The sequence below is a fragment of the Chiloscyllium plagiosum genome, chromosome 18 (genome assembly GCF_004010195.1).
Source record: "Chiloscyllium plagiosum isolate BGI_BamShark_2017 chromosome 18, ASM401019v2, whole genome shotgun sequence".
NCBI lineage: Eukaryota > Metazoa > Chordata > Chondrichthyes > Orectolobiformes > Hemiscylliidae > Chiloscyllium > Chiloscyllium plagiosum.
The window spans coordinates 61,128,474-61,149,567 of NC_057727.1; the positions used below are offsets into that span (position 1 = coordinate 61,128,474).

Genomic DNA, 21,094 nt, shown 5'->3' on the forward strand with positions numbered 1-21,094 from the left:
ATTTACACATGAACGAAGTGAAACTATCACTGTATTCTAACAGATGAAAGGTTTAACAGACAATCAATTTTTCAATGTATAATTTCAGTTACATCACACTGCAAATTTTTGCTATAAATTCTGTGTTACGATCGAGCCTTCCACTATCACCGGATGAAGGAGTGTTGCTCCGAAAGCTAGTGTGCTTCCAATTAAACCTGTTGGACTATTACCTGGTGTTGTGTGATTTTTAACTTTGCTCAGGTAATGAATGTGTGGAGGACCATCATGACAACAAACAGCTCTCGCAACGTGTAAAAGATCAACATACACACATCCAAGTGCAAAGTCGAGATCTCTAGTAAGTTATACCATCAAGAAATGAGGAAGGATTGTCAAACAATCTGTAAAGAACTTCTGAATTGTTTTGGTGCACAGGAAAGCTATTCAGTCCATCTTGTCTGTACGAGCTCTTTGAAAGAGATAACAAACAGCAAACAGCATAACAAACAGCAAAGAGCTTATTTAGTAGAATATGGCAAGGATACCTGCGGCCAAGTAGAATTTGGGACCAACTTTTGGTTATACAGTCAGAGTCCTACAGCATGGAGACAAGGCCCTTTGGCCCAAACTGGTCCATGCCGACCAAAATATCCATCCACTCTAACTCCATTTCTCTGCACTTGACCCAAATTCTTCTAAACCTTTCCTATCCATGTATTGTCTAAATGCCTTTTAAATATTCTTAATGTACACAACTCAACCACTTCCTCTACCAGTGTATTCCATATGCATACCACCCACTGTGTAAAAACGTTGCCCCTCAGGTTCCCTTTTATTTTTTCTTCTCTAATCTTAAACTGATAGCCTCTAGTCCTTGATTCCCCAACCCTGGGAAGAAGACTGAGTGAATTCAGCCTATTCATACCTCTTAAGATCTTGCACATTTCTATGAGATACCCCTGTTGGAAAGTGTGGTGCTGGAAAAGCTCAGCAGGCCAGGCAGCATCCGAGGAGCAGAAGAATCGATGTTTCGGGCATAAGCCCTATGAGATACCCCCCTCAGTCTCCTACGCTCTAAAGAAAAAGTCCTAGCTAGACAAACCTCTCCCTACAACTCAGACTGTTGAGTCCTGGCAACATTCTTGTAAATTTCTTCTGCACTCTTTTCAGCTTAATAACATCCTTCCTATGACAAGGTGACCAAAACTGAACATAATACTCTAACTGCAGCCTCACTAACATCCTGTACAACTGCAATATAACTGCCCAACTTCTTTGCTCAATGCCCTGACTGATGAAGGCCAGTGTGCCACAAGCCTTTTTTAATACCTGTGACTCCATCTTCAGAGAGCTATGCACCTGAACTCCAAGGTCCCTTTGTTCAAATACACTTCTAACAGCCCTACCATTCACTATGAAATTGCTACATTGATTTGACTTTCCAAAAGGCCAGACCTCACACTTGCCTATATTAAACCCCATTTCCCCAGCTGATCAAGGTCCTGCTGCAATTTCTGATAACCCTCCTCACTGTTCACGATACTGACTATTTTAATGCAATCGGCAAAATTACAATCATGCCTTGTACATTATCATCCAAATCATTGATAACAAACAGTAAAGGGCCCAGCACTGACCCCTGAGGCACTCCACTAGTCACAGGCCTCCAGTCTGATAAGCAGTAGGTAATTAAACTAACTAGGTCCTATTATCCTCTGCTTCCTACCATCAAGCCAATTGTGTATCCAATTTGCCAGCTCCCCCTGCATTCCATGTGATCTAACTGCGAGAGCAGGTGATATATTATTTGGGTGTAACTAAGTTCGAACCTGACTGGATGTAAACGCAAACTAGTAATCAGTGGCACTGGAGGAACAAGAGGACAACTTGGATCCCCACTGGATCTGAAGGAGTCCCCACCCCTTCTGGACAGTTGGCATGCTTCTCCAACCTTCAGCTAAATGTAAGCAAGAAGGGAGGTGAGTCACTTTAATCATCAATAATTGAAGCCCCATTAAAAACAGCCTCTCTGGATTTTGTACCTTGCATCTTGAATAGCAGGGGGTCACGCTGTCTACGACAATATGCTTTTGTGAAGTATATTTAATTGGTGAGATGTTTCATTCCCTGATGTGGCAAGAGTAATGGCAAGTGAAGTGACAAAATAGGGCAAAAATAAAAGAATGAGATTTTTGACTTCAAGAAGAAAATCTCTCAATTTCCCTTCAAGCTTTAAATAAAAACTTCAGAATCTCATCACTGAGTGATGACGGCCTTATTTCTATGCATTTGCATCTCATTAAAGCCCCAATTCACTCTTTTTAGATCCTACTTCAAGTTTCCCCCACTCCACCAAAAAAGTAGACAGCCCAAACTCCCAAAAGGCAAAACAGAATGGCTGCAATTAGTGAATGCGTGTCTGGCTGTCATTCCACTGCTTCAGCTGCCCAACATCCACTTGTGTACCATGGCTAACATTCTCCTTTACTCTTGACCCTCACAACTCCAAATCAGCAAACCACCAGCTTCATCACATCACCATGCCTGCTCAGAGAACAACACAGGCACCACTTTAGGCCTAGATCACCTTACTTTGGAGCTGACTGCACCTACAGCTTATATGCTTCTGTCAGGCTGTTTTGCACACACAGACAGCTATGCATCACATGCATCCACACAGGATGTTTTGTGCTGACATGGACACACGTATTTTACAGCTCCTAGCTTCCTTTCTTGATGGTGACTGACTTCAGCACTGAGTTATAGGCTGAAACCATCTGGACTTGAACTTATTTTTCAGCAAAGTGGAAGACGCTGGGAACTCAGGATAGTGAGTGCACTATCAGTCAGAAAGGGGGTGAATATGTCATTGTTCTATATCAACATCAGAGCTGCATCAGAAGCTTATGTTCTCGGAATTATACAGCTACAGCATTGACGCTCATTGGATTTAATCAGTCTACAAGTACATTGAAGTTACCCATGATTAATACATTCCCTTGCTACCTCTAATTTCCTGATCTACATCATTCCATACATGATCACTGGTGGCCTGAAAACATCTCCAATCAATATTTGCTGTCCACTACTCCTTCTTCTTAAATTTACCAAAACAGATTCTTATTTTTCCAATCTAAGATCCTCTCATGAATGTAATGATACTATCCCTGATTGTCAACACTGCTCCACTTCTTTGTTCTTCATTCCTGTCCTTCCTGAATGTTGAACATCTTTGAATGGATGACAGAGATGGTTTACTAAGATCAGCTCTGATGAAGAGTTATCTAGACTAGAATCGTTAGCTTGCTCTCTCCATGGATGCAATTTGACCCACTGCGATCTCCAGCATTTGTTGTTTTTAGTACAGATTCCAGTATGTGCAGTAATTTACTCCTACACTGGTTTGGATACTATTAGCTATGAGGAAAAATTGGACAAACTTGGCTTGTTTTCACTGAACGTCAGAGGATTAGGGGTGACCTGATAGAAGTTTACAAAATTATGAGAAGCATAGTTGGAGTCTTTTTCCCAGGGTAAAAATTGTCAATTACTAGGGGATACAGGTTGAAGGTAAAAGGGAGTAAGTTTAACGAAGATGTGAGAGGCAAGTTTTGTTTTACACAAGGAGTGGTAAGTGTCTGGAATGTGCTGCCAGAGAGGTGGAGGTGGATACAATAGCAATGTTTAAGAGGCATTTTGACAGATGAATGAATAGACAGGGAATAGAGGGTTACAGACTGCAGAGAGGCAGAAGCTTTTTAGTTTAGAAAGCGTTGTATGTTGGTGCAGTCTTGTTGGGTCAAAGCGCCTGTTCCTGTGCTGTACTGTCCTTTGTTAAGACAATAAGATATAAGAGCAGAAATTAGGCAATTCAGCCCTTCGAGTCTGCTCCGCTATTTAATGATGGCTGGTAAGTTTCTCAACCCCATTCTCCCACTTTACCCCAGTAACCCTTGATCCCCTTTACAATCTAGAACCTATCTATTTCCATCTTAAATGTACTCATGACCTGACCTCCACAGCCTTCTGTGGCAGAGAATTCCTAGATTCACCACTTTCTGGATGAAGAAGTTTCTCATTACCTCTTTTTGAAAAGGTCCTCCCTCTACTCTAAGGCTATGCCCTCAGGTCCTGGTCTCTCATACCAATAGAAACATCTTCCCAACATCTGTTCTGTCCAGGCCATTCAGTGTTCTGAGTCAAAATGTGTGGCACTGGAAAAGTGCAGCAGGTCAGGCAGCAGCTGAGAGCAGGAGAGTCAATAATTTGGGCATAAGCCCTTCCAAAGGAATGTGTCCTGTAAGTTTCAATTAGATCCTTCTAAACTCCATCAAGTATACAGGGGAATCTCGACTATCCGATCGAGATGGGCGGGCACTATTTTGTTCAGATAATCGATTATTTGGTTAATTGGTTTAATGCCTTTTCTCTGGGGCTTGGAGTTTTTAAAGTCTGCTCGACCCCAACCCCATCCAGCACTGCCCCCGCCCACCACCGCCCCCCCCAGGGCTGCCAGACTGGACACCAACAATAAGACTGCTGTTGCTGCTGCTGCCTTTGTGAAGTAAGTCTCTAAATAGCGTGCGCGTGCACACACACACACACACTCTTTGTACAGGACAATGTTGGTCAGATTATCTGGGGAAGGGAGGTTTAGGGTTCACCCCTCTGTAGAACTCCAGGGAAACTGTAGGGGAGAGTGAGGGTGGCAAGTTAGTCATTTGGAGATGGTGCCTGTTTAATCATTGTAAACAAAAGACACGATCATTGTTGAAAATACATCTTTGATGTAATGTTTCTACTGGGAGCTCGAGATCTCCTTCGGATAATCTAATTTTCGGATAATTGGTATTCGGATAATCGAGGTTCCTCTGCATATTCAGAGTCCTCAAATGTTCCTCATATGTTAAGCTGTTCACTCCTGGGACTATTCTCGTGAATCTCCTCTAAATACACAGCAGGGCCAATTCATCTGTCCTAAGATATGGGCCCAAAACTGCGCACAATACTCCAAATGTGGTCTGATCAGAGCCTTTTAGAGCCTCAGAGGTACATCCCTCCCTACTTTTATATTCAAGTCCTCGCGAAATAAATGTCATCATTGCATTTGCCTTACTAACTACTGACTCAACCTGCAAGTTTACCTTGAGAGAACCCTTGACTAGACCTCAAAGTCTCTTTGCACTTCAGACTTCTGAATTTTCTCCCCATTTAGAAAATACTCCATGCCTCTATTCTTCCTACCAAGGTGCATGACCTAACACTTTCCCATGTTGTACTCCATCTGCCACTTCTTTGCCCACTCTCCTAACCTGTCCAAATCCTTCTGTAGTCTCCCCGCCTCCTCAATGTTACCTGTCCCTCTACCTATCTTTGTATCATCTGCAAATTTATCCAGAATGCCTCAGTTCTTTCTTCTGGATCAATAAGGTATAAAGTGAAAAGTTGTGGTCCCAACACAGCCTTGTGGGATGCCACTTGTCACCAGCCACCACCCTGAGGTGCTTTCTGCCAGACAGCCAAGCTTCTATCCATGCTAGTAGCTTGCCTTTAACACCATGAGCCCTTATCTTACTCAGTAGTCTCCTGTGTGGCACCTTGTCAAAGGCCTTCTTGAAATCCAGGTAAATAAAATCCATTATCTCTCCTTCCTCAGAGATTACCACTAGAGCTTCCACTATCTCTCTAGCTATCTCCCTTAGATCTCTGGAGTATCTGGTCCAGGTGATTTATCCACCTTCAGGTCATTCAATTTTTCTAGCACCTTCTCCTTGGTGATGACCACCATACTCAGTTCTGCCCCCTCACCCTCTTGAATTTTTGGGATACTACTCTTGTCTTCCACTGTGAAGACTAATGCGAAGTAATTATTTGGTTCCTCTGCCATTTCTTTGTTCCCCACTACTATCTCTTCTACGTCATTTTCCAGTGGCCCAATGTCCACTTTGAATTAGAATGTTCCTGCTTCTCACAGTCAGCTTTGCTTGCATTCTATCTGAACTCCTTTTTGGGTGACATGTCTCTGGCAAGCTAGTTTAACTCATTTCCAACAGGACTAGTAAATCTCCCTGCAAGGATATTAAACCCAGATCTGCTGAGGTGTTTAACATCCACCTTTGCCGGTCCCACCAGCCCCAAAGTTTGTCCTAACACTCCAGAAATGAAAAACCTCTTACACCATTTTTCCAGCGACAAGGTGCTTTGAGTTGTACAAACTTCTGAATTATTTTCTATGATCAACAATCTCATTACGAGGTTCAGATTGCACATTGGAATACTGAAGGAGGCCTAAAATTGATTCTGGACAAAATATAGGCAACAATAAAAGGCACAGTATGTTGGTAGATTGGGATGTAAGAAATGATTTATGTGGCATATGAACAGCGTCAGCGTTTTAGGGCCAAATGGCCTTTTGCTCTGTTGTACATAGTGTGTAATTCTGCATAATACTCACAGCCCTTATAGATATCTGTTGGGATCTGTACTGCCATGTAAGAATAATTGACTTTGACCTTGAAGTTCGGATCATCCACAAACTCCAACTGGAGAGGATTAATTTGCTCCCCATCTGAGATTTCATCATCTCTTTCACCACCCTATAAGAAACAGAGAAGACAGAATGAGAAACGCTAAGGAGGATGGCAATGGGAAACTCCAGTACGGGCCTCAGCAGTTTATTCCTGTAAGGCAGAATCATAAATTTGAGAAAAGGCCAAAAAGGTTTTAGTTTTCACAATATTTGCTTCCTCCATGAGGTTCTTCATCCCACTTAGATGCATTGTAACAAGATTTACAGGACCAACTCTCAGCATTATTCCGAACACTACTGACATGAATAATGGGGTCAAAGCTGAGTGGTCAGAACAGTTACAATACTCCAACCTTCATGGGATTAAACAAGACAGCTCAAGTTAAAGATGTGGAACTCGCTTAGGCTAAATATGTTAAATGGCTTCACCACACACTGTACTTCTTATTCAGTGAACCCAAACTAATGAGAACCAGCCGTTAAAAGCTGTTGTCACTCAGTTTATTTGAATCTAGCTTCTACTCCTCTCACACCATTAAAACACGAGTAAAAATAACACATAACTTCTGGTGCTTTGATAAGGATTCCATTATCTCTCCTTTTTTTCAAGCTTGCGAGTGTTCAATAAAGCTGAAGTACACTATCCTCATTCAAGGTGTCTTTTCATCATTCACCCAGTGAGACTGCCCTCCCACAGTTCCATTGTGACTTCTCTGAACGTAGTTAATCCATCAAAAGTATTGGCTTCCCCTCGCTGCACGGTTACTCTCGAGGTTCCCCAAGGATTAATAGCTGGATTCACATGTTATCTTAAAATTGCCATTTGATAGCAATATCGGTCAAGAAAGAGTCAGCTTTCACATGTATGCTGTCATACTGCTTGGCCTGTTTGCCATCTCTCTGTATCCCTCTTCTGCTTTAAGTTCAATATCAGAAAGGCCAAAATGGTTAGCTGCAAGCCCATCACAAGCTCCACTTCTGTGTCACCTCTGGCTTAATCCCAAGCAGGACAACCTACAAACTCAGATGAGTTTTAAACTCCATTTCTACCTGTATACTTAACTCAAGACTTTCCACTCGAGACATTACATTTGAGTCTGTCATCCTTCATAAACTTCCAGATGCCTAAATCTCTGCCACATGAATTCTGTTTCATATCAGGTACTGCTCAATCAACACTCCTGCTCTCTTACCTAAACTGGCTTTCAGCGTCTCAATATTCAGGTCAAAATTTTAATTCTCAACCAGAAATGACTCAAAGCTTTCTCTCACCCTATTCCTATATTCCACCCACCATGTTCTGTTCCTCTTCTTCCTGATTCTTTTCTGCATCCATTCCCTTCACCCGATGTCAGCTCCTTTAGTCCCCTTGATCATACTCTTTGAAGCTCACTCCTTAACCATTTGCATCTCTATCCCCAACCTCCTCCAAACCCATCATTTTAGCATAGCCTTAATTCACACTTTGAATCGCTCATCTCCTTCCAAAGTCTGTTTTCAGGGTAACTGTCTGTGAACTACCTAGGAATCCGCCAACTCTTGATGCTGAAGATGATATATAAACAAAAGTTGTTGCTATTGTTTCCATAACACAAAGCAAAGTAATCGCAATTAAAAGAAACAGTATGTGGACTTCTTAATTCATAATTTCTCACCATAGATTGGAAGTTGTCAGTCTATTCTCAATTGACATGGCATACTTTGTATCGACAGTCATCATGAGGAAGTCAAAAGGTTGCATTACTAAACAGGTGCATTTTCTTTGCAACTTCAGGTTTTACTACTAGCTGCCTCAATGACTGAGTGCAGAGATAATCACACAATGTTTCTTTTTCTTGATGCAGATGGCATTATTTTAGGAAATTGCAATTGATGCTACAGGAATTCATCTTGTACTAATCTGTGTCTTTCTTACATTATGCCTTATCTTTAAAATCTAACAATACTTCCTCATTAGTATTCTGGCCTTAACTTCTTACTGAAGCTCTGCCCAAGTATCCAGCAACAGAGAACACTGATGCAGAGTTTCAATTTTCAAGGTTTAAGGAGGAGAACTTGGATTTTATAGCATTAATCGTAATCTCAGACAGACCCAAAGTACTTCACAGCCAAAAAGCACTTTTCAGAATATGTAGTCACTGTTCTATTGTAGAAAATCTGACCAGAAGTTTTTAAATATTATGTTCCCACCCATAACTTTGGCCAGTAGTCTCTTCTGCTGAATAGATCTGTGTTGTGTGTCAGGGCTCTAAAAATCCCAATATAACAGAGTCCAGGGAAATTGTCTAGAAAGCTGAAGATTCTGATGGACAATTAGCCTGTATCCATTTAAATTGGAGAATGTGGAGGGTTCTGCTCCAGTTAAGTAAATATTTTCCTCAAAAAAGAAATTGGGCAATTCAAAACCTAGGCTAACTCCTGGGTAACTGGCAGACTGAACCCCTAATTGCATCTGCCTCAGAGTCCTTATGTCCCTTGGACTCTGACCCAACAACGACCCTTCCCCACGAGATGTGACAATACCCTCTTCCTCTCTGCTCTCTGTGGGAGCCCCTCTCCTGCCAAAACCTGAGACTGCTCCTTTCCTTGTCACTGGATGTCTCTCTCTCTCATCCCCCCCCCCCCACCCCACCACCCACCCTGTCCCCACAGAAACTGAGACCACACCCCTATTCCCTGCTGCTGGATCTGAAACTCTCCTCTCTCCTTCGGACCCTCTTCTCCAACAAAATCCAATATCTTCCCCCTTCTGCATTGCTGGATGACATCCTCCTTGCTCCCCAAGACTGACACCAGCCTCTCCAATCTGGGATACTCCTCTCGCCCCAGGACCCCCCATCAACTGTGGGACCTGAGACCACTCCTCTCTCCCCAAGACCTGACATCTGCCTTCCCCCAAGAATCCTATTCTGTTTGTAGACAGACACACTTTTTTGCCCAAACAAAGCCAAAAGTCCTTTCCACACCGACCTTCCCTAAACACACTATAATTTATCTGGCACCTATGTACTCCTGGCACCCTTCCACCCTACCCACCTCTCACCCTACTTACCTTATGCAGTTACCATTTTACAGGGGCTGTCAAAATGTCTGGTGAAATGTTGGATATTTAAATCACAGAATACAGCAATAACTGCCATTAAAGTGGGCATTCGCTTTGCCATTCCCTGAAATCTTACATATGATGACACTGTTGGATTTCAGATAAGTATGTATTTCTGAAGGAACAATGATCAGAATCTCTTACTGGAAATGCAAGCCTTGTCTTAATGGAAAGAAGTAAGAGCAGAGAGGCAACTTATGTATGATTGCTACTCCTCAGGAAATCCAGCCAAGGGAATTGATCAGGTGAACTGATGTAATGATCTCAGTTGAGGAATAAATATTTAACAGGGCTTTCAGAGTCATTCAGCCTCTTCTGTGAAGAGAGATGTGGGAATGATTTGCAGCTGCCAGAGAGAGAGTTGATGATATTTTTGACTAATGCCCCTTACAAAAGATGGTACCTCCAACCATGCAGCACTCCCTCTGTAATCTCTGTACAGTACTGCCAGACTACGTTCTGTAATTAGGTCACTGAAGTGGAATTTAATATGACAACTGTCTGACTCAGAGGCAAGAGGATAACCACATGGCCTAGATTGACATATTTATTTATTGTTGATTGGCAGGCGAATTCCCAGGTGCAGTGGCTTGATTCCTGCATCTGTTTGTCTTCAGCTGAATTTGTTTCTCATTTTGATCTTTGAGTTAGCCTTGCAAGTCATTGTTTCCACCTCCAAATTAGAGTGAGCTGATATTTGCCCTTTCTCTGCCATGGTCATTGAATGACATATGGCTCTATTCAGTGTGCCTGATTTATTTAGTTCTTCTCATGTCAATACCTCTTGTGTTAGAGACAATATTTCTGTACCTCAATTGCTCCACTTCTTACATTAGGTTGCTCCTTGTTGTACACGTACTAGAGACCTCACAACCTTCCTCTATGACTGTCATGGTTCTGATAACATCGTCCTGTATACTGCTCCAAAGGAACTGACTTTATTAGACTATAATTTTAGTTTCTGTCTCATTGTCTTGCCATTATCCTTCAGTTCTCAGTTAAAGTCAAATAAGCAGTCAGAATGAATCTCTCGTCACATTTACTGTCATCTTTGTCATCATTTTGATCAATCTTAATTTTTTTATTACGCTTCTCTCATTCAAGTGTGACTCTTACATTTCACAGAAGATCATGTCTCTTATTAAGGATTCATACAAGTCTCCAGAATTGCTAATGAATGCTACAGTTTTCTGTGTGGTTATTCAGATTCTTGTTTACTTGATCTCACACACCTGGTTAAAAATATGAATTGTTGAACTATTGCTTCCACTTGTAATGCAATATTCATCAGACGCTCACATTAATTCCCAAGTGACACATTCTCTTCATTGCAAACAATATATTGGCGGCACGGTGGCTCAGTCGTTAACACTGCTGCCTCACAGGACCTGGGTTCGATTCCGGCTTCAGACGACTGTCAGTGTGGAGTTTGCACATTCTCCCCGTGTCTGGGTAGGTCTCCTCCCACATTCCAAAAGAAGTGCAGATCAGGTGAACTGGCCATGCTAAATTGCCCGTAGTGTTAGGTGCATTGATCAGGGGTAAATGTAGGGAAATGGGTCTGGTGGGTTACTCTTGGGAGAGTTGGTGTGCACTTGTTGGACCGAAGGGCCTGTTTCCACGCTATAGAGAATCTAATCTAATATTGTCTACCTAGAGCATCTACCGCTGTCGATTTCACAGGAACTTGGTGTCACAGTCTTGGCCTGCATGTATTGCTCATCACTAATTGCCCTTGAAAATGTAATGGTGAACTGCCATCTTGAAAAGCAGATATCCATGTGGATACATGTACACCCACAGTGCTGCAAAGGCAGAGTTCCATGATAATGACCCAGCAACAGCGAAGGAGAGGAACTTGCAAGTAATGGCTACAGCAGAAAGAAAGTTTATCCTCTCTGCCAGTTAAAGTCTTCCACAACATTGCCCCACACCCCCGAAAAAAGTATTAACTTTGACTAAAAGTATCTACTTCTATTAATAACTAAATGGGGCTGTTTTCTCTGGAACATCAGAGGCTGAGGGGTGGCCTTATACAGGATTACAAAATCATGAAGGGCATGGATTGGGTGAACAGCCAAAGTCTTTTTCCCAGGGTATGGGAGTCCAAAACTAGAATGCATAGATTTAAGGTGAGAGGAGAAAGACATTAAACAGACCGAAGGCACAAAGAGTGATGCATGTATGGAATGAGCTGCCAGAGGATGTATTGGAGGCTGTTACAAATACAACATTTAAAAGGCATCTGGGATAACAACTTTCAATGAATAGGTTTTAGCAGGATATGAGCCAAATTATGGCGATTGGGACAAGATTAATTTAGGATATCTTTTTGGCATAGACAAATTGGACAAAAGGGTCTATTCCAGGGCTGCATGATTCTATTTCGCAAAAGTAGTTAAAGATATATATCTTTTTATTTTTCTTATATTTTTGACTGTGAAGTGGAATGGGAAAACTTATAAAAAACCAAAGGTCGCTAAAGGATTACTGCATTTTTGAAAGCAAGTAACAAGTCACTCATTGTAGATGTTTCGGGTCCAGTATTCCTTCCTCAGAACTGCAGTGTTTTTGTTTCTCATTCACAGCAGCCACAGTTCTTTTGGTTTTAACTCATTTTAGACACTATTTATGTAGCTATTGGTCCCAGCAGTAACAGGTGATGCTGCAGATGAACTGCAGACAAGAACTGTGTACAAATGAAAACCCAACCTGTATTAAGTAGCTGTTTGGTCTGTGAAATAGTGACTGCTTATTGATGACAAAGGCCTTCTGCTTACCATAAACTATGTAACTAGTTCTCAGGTAGCTGACCACCTTAGGAATATTAACGGATAGTGAGAAGCATTCAACATCCACCAGCTCAGGATCTTTCTCTATTCACTGTAGTAAAGGAATATTTAAACCTGAAGAACACCAGTTTATCGTTACATAGAACACTGAACAGTACAGGCCCTTTGGCCCATGATGTTGGGCGAAGCATTTATCTTAATCTAAGATCAACCTAACCTACACACTCCGTGATTCACTGCCGTCCATGTGCTTGTCCAGCAGTCGCTTAGATATCCCTAACTCTGTCTCTGACTCTACTACCACCGCTGGCAGTACATTCCACATACATGCCACTCCCTGCATAAAGAACCTACCTCTGACATATATACCTTCCTCCAATCACCTTAAATTAATGACTCCTCATGACAGCCATTTCTGCCCGTGGGAAAAGTGTCTATCTACTCTATCTATGCCTCTCATTACCTTGTACACTTCTATCAAGTCACTTCTCTTCCTTCTTCTCTCCAGTTTGAAAAGCCCTAGCTCACTCAACCTCTCTTCATAAGACAAGCCCTCCAATCAAGGCAGCATCCTGGTAAATCTCCTCTGCACCCTCTCTAAAGCATCGACATCCTTCCTATGATGAAGTGACCAGAATTGCACACGATATTCCAAATGTGGTCTAAACAGGGTTTTATAGAGCTGCAGCAAAGCCTCCCAGCTCTTAAAGTCAATCCCCCTGTTATTAAAAGCCAAAACACGATATGCCTTCTTAATAACCCTTGGGTGACAACTTTGAGGGATCCACGTACATGGACTTCAAGATCCCACTGTCCCTCCACACTGCCAAGAATCCTGTCTTTAATCCTGTATTCAGCATTCAAATTCAACCTTCCAAAATGAAACACTTCACATTTAATCAGGTACTCCATCTGCCACTTCTCAGCCCAGCTCTGCAACCTGTCAATATCTTGTTGTAGCCTGCAACAGCTCTCAACACTATCTACAACACCACTGACCTTTGTGTCATCAGCAAACTTACTAACCCACCCTTCCACTTCTTCATCCAAGTCATTTATTGAAAATTACAGAGCAGAGGCCCAACAACATCCCTGCAGGACACCACTGGTCACCGACCTCCAGGCAGAATACTTTCCTTCCACTACCGCTCGCAGTCTTCTTTCAGCCAGCCAATTCTGTATCCAGACAGCCAAACTTCCCTGTATCCCAGACCTCCTAACTTTCTGAATGAGCCTACCATGGGGAAACTTATAAAATGCCTTGCTGAAATCCATATACACCACATCCACTGCCCGACCTTGGTTAATTTGTCTCGTCATATCCTCAAAGAACTCAATAAGGCTCGAGAGGCATGACCTGTCCCTCACAAAGTCATGCTAACTATCTTTAATCAATGGTTTTCCAAATAGTCATCAATCTTATCTCTCAGAATCCTTTCCAGTACCTTGCTTACCACACATGTAAGAGTGACTGATCCATAATTCCCAGAGATTTCCCTATTCCCTTTCTTGAACACAGGATCAACACTCGTCTCCCTCCAATCATCTGGTACTATTCCTGTGTAGGGTGAGGATACAAAGATCATCGCCAGAGGTGCAATAATCTCATTCCTCGCCTCATGTACTACCCTTGGATATATCTGGTCCAGTCCTGAGGACTTATCTATCTTGATGCTTCCTAGAATTTCCAGCACATCTATTTTCTTAATATCAATCTGTTCAAGCCTATTAACCTGGTCCACGGTGTTCTCACTATCAACAAGGTCCCTCTCTCTAGTGAATACCAAAGCAAAAAAACTCATTTAGGGCCTCCCCTACCTTTTTAGATTCCAGGCACAAGTTCCCTCCACAATTCCTGAGCAGCCTTACCCTCTGATTATTCTCTTAGTCTTCACCTAATCATTCCGGTCAAGGCTTTTTCATGCCCCCTCGTCTCAGTCCATTTTTGAGTTCTTTCCTAGCTACCCTGTAATCCTCTACAGCTGTGCCAGATCCTTGCTTCCTCACCTTCAGTAAGTTTCCTTCTTCCTTTTGATGAGAAGCTCCTTTTCTCTTGTCACCCAAGGCTCCTTCACCTTACCATTCTTCGCCTGTCTCAGTGGGACAAAGTTATACAACACTCAACAAGTGCTCCTTAAATAGCCTCCACATTTCTATGGTATATTTCCTGTAGAATAATTGTTCTCAATTTATACTCCATAGCTCCTGTCTAATAGCAGTATAATTTCCCTTCCCCAATTAATTACAATACTGTCTGTTCCTATCCCTCTCCATGGCTATGGTAAAGGTGAGGCAGTTGAGATCTGACATCTGACCTGGCTCGTTGCCTGGCACCAAATCCGATATGGTCTCTCCCCTAGTCGGCTATCTTCATATTGAGTCAAGAATCCTTCCTGGACACACCTGGCAAAATCAGCTCCATCCAGACCATCTGCACTAAGGAGGTTCCAATCAATACTGGGGAAGTTGAAGTTACCCATAACAACAACTCTGTTACATCTGCACCTTTACAAGATCTGCTGTCCAATCTGTTCTTCCATCTCACTGCTGCTATTGGGGGGTCAATAGAAAATACCCAATAAAGTGACTGCTCCTTTCCTGTTACTGACTTCCACCCATACTGACTCAGTGGATAAACCCTCATCAACTTGCTTTACTGCAACTGTGATGTACTCTCTAACTAACAATGCAACCTCCCCATCTCTGTTCTTTTACCTCCCCTCCCTGCTCTTTTTAAAAGATCCAGCAACCATTCCTGCCCTTGTGAAATCCATGTCTCTGTAATGGCTACAACATCGTAGGTCAAAGTTCTGAGCCACAGAGCAGTGCTCATTGCCAGAGACCTGGCCACTACGGCTTTCCCGAGAGGTCGCCCCCCCAACAGTATCCAAAATGGTATACTTATTATTGAGGGGAAAGGCCACAGGGGATCCCTGCACTGTCTGCCTCTTCCCATTCCGTCTCAATTGTAACCCATCTACCCTTTTTCCTGTACCTGAAGTGAAACTACCTCCCTGTAACGCCTCTTTATTACCCCCTCCATCATCCAGCTCCAGTTTCTTAACACGGTTTCCGAGGAGCTGGAGTTGGATGCACTTCCTGCAGACAAAGTCAGTGGGGACACCAGTGGTGACCATTACCTCTCACATCCTACTGGAAATGCATGTAACCGTCCTAACATCCATTCCCACTGTTCTGAATTCCCAAAAGATTCTATTGAATAAACTAGTAACCTTACTGAATCGGCACACAGAACCTTTTGTTTTGGTTCGAGGAGGACGATGGATGGGAAACACTACCAATAATGTTTCGGGTAAAGCAACTGCCCAATAAGTTACCTCACTTACTCAGCAGTTCCGTGTCCACTCCAGCTCAGTAGGTGCTCTGCCTATTCACAAGGTAAGTTTTTAAAGGATTAATTTACCTTCCCAGCAGCCCCATGGTCCTCACTCTCACTGCTGCTGCAAAATGGAGACCGCTGATCCCATGAGGTAAGTTATTAAAGGATTAATTTACCTTCCCAGCAGCCCCCGGTCCTCACTCTCACTGCTCCTGCAAAATTGTTCTTCATCAGCAGTTGTTGTAAGCTGTGATTTTTAAGTAATGGATCGGAGACCTTTTTTTAAAGAGTGTGAACCAGCCCCACGCATTTCCTACATAATAATGATAACATCCAGAGAAGGAGCACTAAGAAATAATGTACCAATGAGCACAAGGACCATCTCAGCAGATTCTCTGAACAGAGGTCATCGAACTGCTTTCTCAGTTTTTCCTTCAGTCATAACACCCATGTCTCCTCATCCCTTATCTGTGTTGTAAGTGGGCGCTTTTAAGGGAATTAGAGATGTTACTAGCAGAGTTATTTGCGAACAGTTCATAATTGTTTACCTGTTGATACAGACTATTTTAATAAAGTTATTCTTGTTATGTATAGAAACTTGGCCCAGGCTTTCTGTCAACCTGCATTCTGACAGACAGGTAAATTAGGGATTTCCGTGTAGTTCTTAAAATCTTTACCTTTTCTAAAGACTCCAGGAATCGCAAGGTTTGATTTCCAGCATACTCCCCAGTGAGGTGTAACAAATTTTAGATTGGAAGAGAAGATTCTAATATTACGAAGCATCAGACTCTCAGGATTTTAAAGTGAGAAATTAGGCCATTCAGCTCATCATGTTTATACTTGCTCTTCAAATCAGCATCATGACTTAGTGCCATTCTTTTGCCATTGCCCCATAATCCTGCACACTGTTTCTATTTAAATTGACACCTAATGCCCTTTTGAATGCCTTGATTGAAACTGCCTCCACCACACTTGTAGCCAGTGTGTTCCATTTGCCAACATCTCACTGCTCCTTGGAAAGTGTCTGCTTTCAACTCTCTTCTCTGGAAGTCAGCATCGAGAAACTGCCTGTCTCATCACATCACAAAGGCTGATCTTGAACCAAATCCAAATAAAAATCAGCACATCATCCACTATGCTTTGAAGTTTACCAATCCCTTATGTTGCAATACTCAGGTCACTTTGCATACAGAGACACATATCTATTTCATTCATCTGGACAAGATGCATTTCATTGTTTTTTGGCTTGGTTTCTTAATGTTCATTCACTTTGTACTTCCGTGGAGGCTCATAGTACCTAAGGCTCACATTGTGTTTTGTGCAGACAGTAAGGCAGGCTGTTTGTCTCTATCCAGAGCACCGAACAGTCAAGAGGGAGGTCATGTTGCTGTAAAGCACTGTGTTGCATCAAGGTTACACCTGCAGCATTTGTCATCAACTTAGACAGCAAACACTTTGCATATGCCTCTCACTCTTAAGACTTGGAAATATATCACTGTTCTTTCAATGTTCTCTAACAGCATGTGGATCTACCTACAGAACATGGACTGCCGCAGTTCAAGAAGGCAGCTGACCACCAGCTTCTCAAGGGCAACTAGGGATGGGCAATGAAATTTGGCCCAGCCAGCGATACTCATAACCCAGGAATGAATTAAAAGAAGAGGTCAGCATCGTAACACATGAAAGGTGGGTAGAGGGTTAGAAATCTAGCCAATCAGGTAGATCCTGTAACCCACTCACAAGAGCACTTACTGGATAACATCTCATTTTTGACCAAACCTTAAGTGCACAATAAGGAAGTGAAATTACTTTCAACACATTCATAATGGTGGGAGTAAGTTATTTTATTTTTATCTGTGGAGTGGGTTGGGGCATACTTGCATTGTAAGATCCTGCTGGGAGAAACTGATTCAGGCATTTATCAGGCATCATTTGATTCAGTGATGCAAGACATCTTTGATCAAAATACAATTCATGTGCTCATCATTCTGTTGTCGATAACAACTGAAAGTTTGTCATCTTTGCAAGGTTGATGTGACCACAGGTAAACTTAAAGATGTCACCTGCATTCGCTTATTCAGAAAGAGATTCCATATGTTTCAGTGTTGCACAACACCTCGGAGCTGCTAAACTTGCACACTAAACTGTAAATGTGTAAGGGTACAGTCTGTTATATTTAATAGTGTATTTCTTGGGTGTATTGTGGGCCAATGAGGTTGCAGACCTGCCAAAGTAATGTTGTTTGGTGACATGGATTGTGCTGAATCCATCTGAATAAGTTAATGGTTCATGTAGTGGTATTATCATTGAAACACAGAAGTGTCATGGTGCAAAAAGAGGATATTCAGCCCATCATATTTGCACTGGCACTTCAGGTAAGCATCACTACCCACTTCCAACTTCCTTTCTCCCCATACCCTTACTCATAATTTCTATCCAAATAATCATCCAATACCCTCTTGAATACTTCAACTGAAATCTGCCTCTTCCACATTTCCAGGCAATGCAATCCAGACTCAAACTCTCACGTAATGGAAAAGATATTTCTCAATTCATATTTACTACTGGTTGTTGATATTTTTATAATTGGAAACAGTTTCCCCTTGTTTACCCTATCAAGCCTACTCACAATTTTGAAAATGTTTATGAGATCTGTTCTTTGCCATCTTATCTCCAAGACAAGGGGATTTAGCCCTCATCCTGGGAGGCCTCCCTGCCATAGCCCATTGTAGCCAAAATAAATGCTCATTCCTGTTTCTATGACTACCCAGGAATCAATGAGAAGATGCACTGGATCTGAATTACACCACATAGCAACAGCCTACCATCCAGAATGGATGCTCTGAGGCTGGTGCTGTCATCGCTGTTATATTCCTTTACAGACAATTCAGGAGACGACAATTACAAATGGTTCAGCATTCCCAGGAACAAGAACAACCTCCAGCATGACCTTTGGAAGGCAGAAGCAGCAGCTGCAGAACATCCTCTCAGAAAGCTGAAGCTGATGAAGAAAGCCAGAATCAACTGTCCTAACTGTAGTTTCCTACAGATGCCCAAAGCTCAGTTTAGACTGAGGATGCCCAGAGATACCAAAACGGAACTGTGTCATCTTACACAGGAGCTGTGCTCTGAAGGCGGATGTCAAGGCTACAGGACTGCTTAAATTTTATGTTACAGGCTCAGTCCAAGGAGCCAACAGGAACTATGCAGCAGCTCCCAATCCTCAACCCACAAACGGGGAGGCAGTAGCATTGTGGTGATGTATGGGAATCTAGAAACCCAGGCTAATGCTGTAGAGACCCGGGTACAAATCCCACTTTGACAGATGGCGAAATATGAATCTACAAAAAAATGCAATTAAAAGCTAACCTGATGATTACCATATAAATAGTGTTGATAGTTGTAAAAATGCATTTGGTTCATTAATGATTTTAGGGAATGAAATCGGATGCTCTTATCTGGACTTGCCTACATATGATTCCAGACCTATAACAATGTGCTTGATTCTTCATTGGCCCCTGAGCCATTTGGGATTGGCAATAAATGCTGACCGAGCCAGCTGTGCCATATCCCAGGAACTTTAAAAAAAGTATTAGGTAGGTCACAAGTGCAATTTATTCAAAATCATCGATCATACACAATGTCCTCATCACCAACACACTGTTCCGTCAAGGGGACAAATCCAAGATAACATGGCAGCACCCACACTCTAAACACTGGCACCTCTTTGACTATGTCGCTGTCAGAACGAGGGACCAAAAAGATGTTAAAATCACACGTGCCATGACAGGAGTCGACAACTGCTGGACGGATCGTTGCCTGATCCCAACCGGGATTAACGTAAATAAAGCCCGGCTGGAGCAGAGACAACAGAAGCACTGCCGTAAAATGTTCAACATTGAGGCACTTAAAGACCAGCAAAACATAGTCTCATGCAACCAAATCCTGTCCACAAATCTAGCGACCCTGAGTGACACGAAGTTGCAGGAACCCAATAGCCTCTGGTCCACTCTTACGACCTTCATCATTAATGCCTGCAAAACTTGAATCAGCCATTCAACCAGGAAACACCACGATAGGTTTGATTATAATGATCTGGAGATCCAAGAACTGTTAAGCTGGAAGTGCATGGCATTTCTGAGTGTAAAATGACAACTGCACTTGGAAGAAAAAAGGCATGCCTACAGGTGACTGAATGCAGTGGTCCAAAAGCAAATCCATAATATAAAGAACAGGTTGTCGTGGAGAAAGCACCGGAGGCCCAATGTATGGGCATCAATCATGACACGCACAGTTTCTTCTGTGCTGTCATGATCACATACAGACCAAACACTCAAGACCCCACTCCACTGCTGGCAAAGGACAGAATGACTCTTATCAAAGATAAACAAGGCATCAAAAATGTTGCATGGAGCACTTCAGAACCTCCTCAACTAGGGCTCTGTCATCGATCTGAGTAGCATCCCACAGCATGTTACATGCCATGAGCTCAGCAATATCCCAGGCTTACACAAAGTAGAGAAGGCTGTCCACCAGCCTAAGAACAACAAAGCTGCTGGAGCAGACAGTATCCCTGCTGAGGCGTTGAAGTGCAGAGGTAAAGAGTTCCTGCTGCAGCTGCACACCCTTATTTGCCTTATCTGGAAGGAGAGCATTCCAGGAGAGCTCCAAAATGCCACAGAAGTGAGTATTTTTAAGAAAAGGAAGCTAGTCCAACTGTGGTAACTACAGGGAAGTCTCCCTGTTGTCAACCCTCAGAAAAGTCATCGCCCAGGTTCTCTTCAACTATCTCCTCTCTGTGGCTGAGGAACTCCTTCCGGAGTCGCAGTGTGGCTTTTAGGCACAGAGGAGCACAATAGACATAATTTTCATTGCACAATAGTTGCAGAAGCATGTAGAGAAAAGAACCTACCACTGTATATGGCTTTCTTCAACCTTACAAACGTCTTTATCACCGTCAATCAGGAAGCATTACGGAACATCCTTCTCCACTTTGGCTATACCATGTCACAATCCTTTGCCTGCTCCACGATGACATGAAAGTCGTGGTAATGACAAAGGGCTCTACTACTGACGCATTCCCCTTCGGACCGATGTCAAGCAGGGCTGTGTTATCGCCCCAATACAGTTTTCAATCTACCTCACTACAATGCTTCACCTCACCGCCAAGCTCCCCACTGGAGTGGAACTAACTTACAGAACCTGTGAGAAATTATTCAACCTCCGGCCACCTTCAAGCCAAAATCAAAGCTACCTCAACCAGTGTCATCCTGCTGCAGATGATGCTTGTGTGCATGCAATCTCAGACAATGTACTCCTGAACATTGTCAGCACCTTTATGGAGGCAT

The 21,094-nt window shown here is 42.6% G+C and overlaps 1 protein-coding gene across 4 annotated transcripts in view; it reads right to left on the reverse strand.

The window, feature by feature from the left end:
* Window positions 1–21,094, reverse strand: part of cacna2d2a (calcium channel, voltage-dependent, alpha 2/delta subunit 2a) — an 810,266-nt gene that overhangs the window by 276,277 nt on the left and 512,895 nt on the right. For all 4 annotated transcript variants that reach the window (XM_043708454.1, XM_043708453.1, XM_043708452.1 and 1 more), the window contains one exon: window positions 6,437–6,578. In XM_043708454.1, the coding sequence (XP_043564389.1) occupies window positions 6,437–6,578 (142 nt within the window). The remainder of the gene's footprint in view (window positions 1–6,436; window positions 6,579–21,094) is intronic.